Source organism: Cynocephalus volans, chromosome 16 (assembly GCF_027409185.1).
Source record: "Cynocephalus volans isolate mCynVol1 chromosome 16, mCynVol1.pri, whole genome shotgun sequence".
Classification (NCBI taxonomy): domain Eukaryota; kingdom Metazoa; phylum Chordata; class Mammalia; order Dermoptera; family Cynocephalidae; genus Cynocephalus; species Cynocephalus volans.
Window position 1 is genome coordinate 15,961,509 of NC_084475.1, and position 7,742 is coordinate 15,969,250.

At 54.7% G+C, this 7,742-nt stretch overlaps 2 protein-coding genes across 3 annotated transcripts; one reads left to right on the forward strand and one right to left on the reverse strand.

Annotated features, from left to right (window-relative positions):
- Positions 1-7: 7 nt before the first annotated feature.
- Positions 8-3,736, forward strand: MRPS7 (mitochondrial ribosomal protein S7). The gene is made up of 5 exons (XM_063080571.1): positions 8-325; positions 856-1,047; positions 1,165-1,228; positions 1,950-2,117; positions 3,073-3,736. Exons 1-5 carry the CDS (start codon positions 243-245, stop codon positions 3,292-3,294), a joined length of 729 nt encoding a protein of 242 aa, XP_062936641.1. The 5' UTR covers positions 8-242; the 3' UTR covers positions 3,295-3,736.
- Positions 3,624-7,623, reverse strand: MIF4GD (MIF4G domain containing). Of its 2 annotated transcripts, none has more exons than XM_063080574.1 (6): positions 7,542-7,623; positions 6,467-6,932; positions 5,480-5,589; positions 5,151-5,306; positions 4,954-5,046; positions 3,624-4,400 (listed from the first exon to the last, which is right to left on the reverse strand). In XM_063080574.1, exons 2-6 carry the CDS (start codon positions 6,546-6,548, stop codon positions 4,173-4,175), a joined length of 669 nt encoding a protein of 222 aa, XP_062936644.1. In that variant the 5' UTR covers positions 6,549-6,932; positions 7,542-7,623; the 3' UTR covers positions 3,624-4,172. The 2 variants fall into 2 exon arrangements, with proteins under 2 accessions (XP_062936644.1, XP_062936642.1); XM_063080572.1 differs by having other exon boundaries at positions 6,467-6,602; positions 7,542-7,611.
- Between the last annotated feature and the right edge of the window lie 119 nt (positions 7,624-7,742).

The following is a 7,742-nucleotide window of genomic DNA, read 5'->3' on the forward strand; positions in this document are numbered from 1 at the left end:
TGCATGTGGACCTGAGGGGAGCGAGCGCGGCCACCGAGTGTCACGCCGGACTGCAACGGATATTGGGAGAGCGAGTGGTTCCCTTTAGCTCTTCCCTTTGGGCCTCGGCATGAGGGACTCTAGAGCCCGGATCAATGGGCTGGAACGCAGATCTAGGACCCTGTGGAGATTTTAACCCGTCTCGCGTCACTCGCTCAGGCGCGCCGAGGGCAGTCCTGGCGGGGTCCTCGTAGCCAGCCAAGATGGCAGCCGCCACAGTCGGGGCTGCGGGAGGGTGGTCGGGCCTGACGCTGAGTGTACGGCGTGTTGTCTTGCGGCTTCCCGGGTGAGAGAGTGGCGGGCAGCTGGGGGCGCCGCTTGGGTCTTCACGGAGGGACCTGCGGGGAAGGAAAAGAGCCACAGGCAGGCTGCGCGGGACCTCGGTCAGAGCACTGCCCGGAGGGCCGGGGTATCTGGAATCAAGCCTCCCAACTAGCTGCGTGACCTTGGGCCAAACTGAAGGCTTAGTGACGGCCCCTCGCCTGAGGGGCCGGGCTGATCTAGGGACCTAAAAGTGCTGCCCTGCTAAAGAGCTCAGGCGGGGATCGCCTACGTGTTGGGAGGTTGGGGAGAGATGCATAAGCGGGGAGCCTGTCCTTACCACTAGCACTGGACAAAGAGGAGACTCTCCTGACCTGGTTAGGAAGGTCTTCCTATCTCATGGGACACGAACCAAAGTGATTGTGGTTCAGGCTTAGCTAGCGGTCTCCGCGCCCCTCTCCCTCGTGGCGAGTGGGCAAGCATGCCTATTGTTAAGTCAAGCTTATTCACGTGTGGAGTCAGCTTTTGCCCGCCTCCTGCTCTTCCCCCTCCCAGGCTAACGCAAGTGAGGTGGAGCCGCTATGGTCCTGAATATAGGGATCCCGTGATCGACAAGGAACATTACCGCAAGCCTGTGGCCGAGCTCACTGAGGAGGAGAAGTATGATCTGGACCTGAAGAAGACTCAGCTTATTAAAGCTGCTCCAGCGACGAGAACGAGCTCTGTGTTTGAAGACCCAGCGATCAGGTTAGAGGGAAACAAACGTTGTTGCTCCATGGACTGGGACTGTCTCAGGGAGGGTCTACGGTGAGGATTCTGTGATACAGCTTTGGAAAGCTAAACGTGCTGCTTTTCTCTTTGAAGTAAATTCATCAACATGATGATGAAAGGAGGAAACAAAATACTGGCCAGATCTCTGATGACACAGGTAAACAGTACCTTCCTACTGTCCTCTTTTTTCCCTGTAGCTTTGTACTTGGTTCTTTCAGTTTAGTTTTTCTTTGTTTTGGCAGCTGGCTGGTAAGGTACAGGGATCCGAACCCTTGATTTGGTGTTATAACACCAAGTTCTGACCAACTGAGCAAACCGGCCTCAGTTTAGTTTAAGAGAGAAGGAACACCAATGTCCAGAGTTCAGTCCCTGTACCGGCCAACTTAAATAAATAGGTAGATAGAAAAATGAGAATGGATTCCTAGACTTGTCATTAAACTTAACTTCCCTGATCTGGGTGGTTGATACAGATGTGAAGAAAAAAAATTAACTTCCCTGCATGTGTGGGGGTGGGAGCTTTTTTTTGGGGGGGGGGCGGCTGGCCGGATTGGCTATCCGAACCCCTGATCTTGGTGTAACAAGGCTGTGTGCTAACCAACTGAGCTAACTGGCCAGCCTTGGTGGGGGCTTTAACGAGTTAGTGTCTGCAGCAGTCAACAACTGCCATCTCGGCACCCGCCCAGATCACAAATCTCAGCCCACTCTTTCTGTCCTAGACTAGCAAAGGGGGAGGCACTTAAAAACTTTGTCTTGGATATGCTAGGGAGCTGCACTGCAGTAGAAGAACCAGACGATGGGAGTAAAGGGCAAGGTACTAGCTGAGCTGAGTAAACCCTTTAGGAGCCTGAGGCAGCTTCTTCTACTGTATCCTTTTGCAGACTCTGGAAGCTGTGAAAAGGAAGCAGTTTGAGAAGTACCATGCTGCTTCTGCAGAGGAACAGGCAACCATCGAACGCAACCCCTACACCATCTTCCACCAAGCTCTGAAAAACTGTGAGCCTGTGATTGGGCTGGTACCCATCCTCAGGGGTGGCCATTTCTACCAGGTGATGGTCAGGCAAGAAAGCAGGGCTGCCCACATGGGAAATAAGATGGGGGTGCTTAGGGGAGGGAGGGCCCAGAGTTGGACAAGATTGATATCTCTCCAGGGACTGGGGATTGTCGGGATCTATTCATCTGAGTCCGGTAGGGTAAAAATCACAGGCAGAAGATGGAAAAAAAGGAAAAGAAGTATCTAAATGACATTTTCTGGGAAACTATTCCCCTCCCCTTTTTCTGTCCACCATCCTGTGTGTCTTAAACTGGAAACTTGTCATGGTGAGGGACTGTGTTTATATCTTATCTTTACTCATTCTGGGGGAGGGTTTTTTGGTGGCTGGCCAGTATGGGGATCCAAACCCTTGCTGTTGGTGTTATAACACCATACTCTAACCAACTGAGCTAATTGGCCAGCCCTATATTCTGTCTTTATACACAAGTGTCTGTCATAGTGCTTTACCCATAACTGATGCTTTATTACCGTTTGTTGGACTGAACTAGGTGTCTCTGTCATAACATTTAATTATATTTCATTGTCATAGTGGGTTTTCTTGTCTTCTTTTTTAGTATAAACTCCATAAGGGCAGGGACTTTCTCATTAATGCCTACATCTCTAGCATGGTACCTGGCACATAGAGGGCCTGGAAAATGATTCTTGGACAGAGGATCTTGTTTTTAGGCACCCATGGTCTGAGGTGGCTAAGTCGCCCCAGCTAACGGGGCTTTTCCCAGTTGGTGCTTGTATCAATTTGGCAGAGCCTCCATTTAGGAGGAAAAGAAGTCAGTGCTTCATGAACGTTTGCAGAATGAATGCCTCTTACGCCTGCTACGCAGAAGTCACCCAAAGCTGAGGAAAGCTCTCCTTCGGAACCTTACTAGGGCTGGTCCAGAGAGAACATGCAGCCACTCAGTAGCGCTCTGGCAGGCCCTTGGACCAACTTGCCCATGTCCTGTCTCACCCAGGTCCCTGTGCCCCTAGCTGACCGACGTCGCCGCTTCCTGGCCATGAAGTGGATGATTACTGAGTGCCGGGAGAAGAAGCACCGGCGGACGCTAATGCCAGAGAAGCTGTCACATGAGCTGCTGGAGGCTTTTCATAACCAGGGCCCTGTGATCAAGAGGAAGCACGATATGCACAAGATGGCCGAGGCCAACCGTGCCCTGGCCCACTACCGCTGGTGGTAGAGGGAGTGGAGAGGTTCCAGGAGCCCAGGCCCTCTTCCGCAGGAAACAGTGTGAGCCGCTGCCATGCTGAGAAATATCTGTGGGTTACGGATGTAGTTCTTTTCTGAGGGTGGACAGGCCTCACAAGAAGGATGCGGCAGCATGGTTACGGCCCATTAACCTTTCTTCCTTTGGGGATCGAACTTGTTCTCCCTCCCCAACTCCTTATAAAGAGGAAACATATTGACTTGGGGATTTCCTTCAAGAAACTCAGGGCCCAGTCTTCTCTTCCCACAGATTGGGGTGGACCTTTGGATGATAAGAAAGGAAGCAGGTTTAGTATCAGAAACGATTTATTAGAAAATTCTCACACTGAACTGCTGTAGCATGTGATCTAGTACTAGCATTCATTAAAACTGACTGGAGGAAATACACTCCTTTCCAAAGTGGTCCTTGTATAAAACGTATAAAAAAGAGTTTCTGGTGTGACTTGTGCTCTGCCTCTGCCCCTTGACATCCCAAAGCATCCCACCAATGGCTGTGGCTACCCATTTTACAGATGGGGAAACTGAGGCACCAAGGCAGCTGTTGCACCATGGTTACACAGGGCAGCGGTTGTTTGTTAGGAGTTGACCCTCTCTGCCCAGCCCAGGTAGAAGGTGGTGGGAGAGAGAGGCTGATGGGACTGTGGGGGAAGGGGCACAGTCTTGAGCCTGGTGAGCAGGTCTGTTTGGTGGGAACTGCCAAGCCGAAAGTGGAGGGGAAGGGCTTGGGGCAGGACCACAGTGTAAGTGGGGAATATCTCACCGGGAGATGGGAAAGTCTAAAAGGGAAAAAGTCTGGGAAGGTGGGTGCAAGAAAGGCCAGTGCTGCTGGTGAGGAAGCCTTGATCTGGAGAACTAGTCAGAAACCTCACTGTAGTAATACTTGTGGGCAGCCGGGGTCATCTTCCAGCCGGCTGCCCGGAACTCAATGATCTCCAACAGCAGCAGCTGGGCCAGGGAGCTGAGGCCAGTTGGGAGCAGGAAGCCATCCCGGATCAGGACAAAGAGCTCATCCATGCGCTGCCCATTCATCTTCTCCAGCTGCTCCCCCACCCGGTGCAGCTGCAGCACCAGGCAGTCCACCTGCAGGGGGCAGCGGGGGGGACCCCTGGTGAGCCCCAGGCAGGGCCAACCTATCACAGAGCACTTACTGAGTGCTAGGCACCAAGCTTTGCCTTTACACCTGTTCTCTTCCTCCTGACATCACGCAGTAGATACTACCCACATCCTACGAGTTCACGAACTTGCCTTAGGTCCTCACCTAGCCAGCCTGGACTCAGGCCTGTCTCCAAACTGCTTCTTCAGCCCACTTCTCTACCTCCCCCACACTGCTTGACTCTGGTCTGGTTTCTGGGCCATCTGTACCCACAGCTGGCTGTGGCTCTCAACATTCCTATCATAGATTGGCTTTCTTACTGGGAAGAAAGCCTCTAAGCCAGAAGGTTTTGGCTGCTCTCTGTTCTGGATAAATTCCAGACCTGGCAACTTGTCCTGGAACCATGACAGGCCTTAAATGCCCCTACCAGGCTCCTGCCCCAGGAGTGATGCCCTCCAAGGCCTCCATGGACAATGGGCTGGCATTCTCAGCTGGGTCAGACTGCCCACATCCACAGCCTTCTGTGCCAGGGCCACCCACCTCCTCCTCCTTGCTCAGACTGTCCGGCTGGGCCAGCCGGAAGAGGCAGTCATAGACAGGGTTCACCAGGGCCATCATGGGCATGTTGTTCACCTATTGGGGAAGAGAAGGGGTCAAAGCACCAGGCTTAGTGGCCAAGGGGAGCAGTCGAACCTGGGCCTAGGAAGACAGTCCCAGATTGGCTGCTGGAGCCTCACCCTCAGGTAGTCAAAGATGTTGCAGATAAAGGTGACATAGCAGACCCAGCCCTGTAGGGAGCGTGCTCGCAGCTGCTCCCGAGCCTGGTACTCCTGCTGTAGCCGGTTGAGGAGCCCACGCCGGAAGATACTCTGGCCTGCTTGTTTACTCTCTGCCTGTGAGCCAGGGAGAGGAAAGTGAGGAGCAGGGGGCAGTGCCGTCACAACCCCACCCATCCTATGCCTCTCTGCCTTTGAGCTAAACCCTTTCAATCTGTCCTGCTGCCCTCTGCCCGCTGGTGAAGCACCTGCCTCAAAATAGCTCCCTTTACTCTACCCGCCCCCCCAACCTGAATGATGGCGTAGCACATGCGTCCTGCTTCCTTGCTGAACACACAGTCCTGCAGAGAATGGTCCACAATCACATTGGCCACTTTCTCCAAGTCCACAGCACCTGGATCTAGGGGTAGAGATAGGAGGGGAGTCTAAAGCTGCTGCTTTACCGCATTTGCCTCCACCTGCTTCTAAGGATTTGAGACCTATACGATAGAGCACTCCCACCATATGCTTAAATTTAGAGATCAGAAAACAGAGAAGGACGGTAACCACACACAGGGGCAGCTCTGGCTGTCAGCCTCCTGGTTGCCCAATCAGAGAACAGGGAGAGTTATGTGGCTGGTAGAGACCAAAGTAAGAAAGCTGGCTTCTTAGGACACACATCTTCCCCTGGCACTAGGTTGAGGAAGGAACACTGAATGACAAGTCTTTAACAGCAATTTCACGGAAGAACGTATTGTTGTAAAATACATGTGCAAACCCCTGACAAGAATAGGCCATGCAGGGCCTCCCCCACTGGCTTAGCTTGGCATGTGGTGGGCACTGCTAATTGTTCGCTGAGTCAAAATTCTGTCCTGATTGTTACAGAGAGAAGGCATCGGGCCAGGGCAATTACTCTATCTTCTCTGCCAAGCTGAATACTCTGTCCTCTGTCCCAAGTCAGGTAGCTCTGCACATTCCAGAGAGCCAGCTGCAGGAATGCAGAAACCAGCAATTCAAACGTAAGAGCTTGAAGGGCAGGAACGATGCTGTTTTATGGGTACTTAAACTTTAAAAAAAGGCCGTACAGTCTCAGAGGTGACTATGATTCATAACTCCAAATATTGCCCTAAATGTAGCTTGTCTCCCAGTTCAAGAGTTACGTTGCTGACTCCTATTCTCAAAAAGGGAAGGGAGAGGGCCGAGCACTCCCGGCCCCTAGGGCTCAGCCCTCCAGTGCTGGCCCACATGGCCCCTTCTCTGCAGCTCCTGACCCCCACAGGAGGGGCTCCTGTGCTCACCTTTGAGTGCTGTCTTCAGCAGCTGCTGAGTGTCTGCATCAAAAGACTGGATTTTATACTCCTCTCTACTGGGCTCCCCCATGACTGTCCATCCAGCCCCAGCAGCTCTTTACTGGGCTGGAACTAATGACAGCACCTGGGGAGAAGAGGCGAAGGGAGAGGCCTCAGGTGTGGAGCGTGAAGCCCGGGTTCCCAGTCCTGCAGACTTGGTGGGACTGGCCAGCTCTGGGGACAGGTGCTCCTGGGCGGTCCATGGTACTCGGTAGCTGGCTGAGAGCCCACCAGGCTTGGCTTCTGGCGGCGACTGGGCACCAACCAGGCACCTGCTGCTCAGCTTCGGAAACCCCAGGCTTCTGGGATTACACAAGAGTAAAGAGATCAAAGATGAATGCTCCAGTTCCAGCAGGAAGCAAGGTTATTCTCCGTCGATCTCAAGGTAGATTTGGGGATGAGGGGGTACGCCGAGCTGGGGGTGAGGACAGGTGGATATTAGACTTGCCTTTATATACTCGTATGGATAAAAACCGGCCTAGAAGCTGCTGGTGCAGGACGATTCCGGGCCAGTGACAAGGCTGGAAGCTTCGAGCTGCGGACTGCTCTGCCCCAAAGGTCCCGAGCCCCTCTCCCTAATCTTCTACCCCTCCACAAAACCCACCCCTCCAGCCCTCGGGTTTGGGCAGGCCTGCGTGGGTAGGTGCAGGCGTCTCGTCTGCTGCCCCCGCCGGTCGGAGCCCGAATTCCCACTGTCCCGACCAGTCTCTCCCCGGGTCGGACTGGGTACACTGGCGTCCCGAGGGCGGACACCTGGCCCTACCCCCACAGGACTCCTAATCCCTGAGCTCCAGTCTGGATCCTTCCTCTTAAACGGGGGAGCGCGATGGTGCGTCCCCGAGAGGTAATACCCGCTGCAGTTCTCTCCCTCGACCCGGTGCCTCCCCTCTGGTCAAGGAAGGCGACCTTCGGGGTCTCCAGACCTCGGCAGCTTCCCCAAGCCCGGAACGCCCTTCCCCGGGGGCGCAGGGCCGGCTGTGGAGCCCGCCGTCGGCTGGGAGAGTCCGTGAGCGCCGGGACCCACCTGCCGGGCCGGCGCCGCGCCCGCGTGCCCGGGGACGACTCCGCGAGCATGGAGCGCGCACCCGGCGACCGCGGCTCTGCGAGTGCCGCCGCCGCTGAGCTCATTTCCGAGCGCGGCGCCGGGGCGTGGCCGGGGCCGGCTCGCCAGCCCCCCCTGCTGGACCCCCGGGGCACTATGAGCCCTCCCCCAACCCCGGCGTGA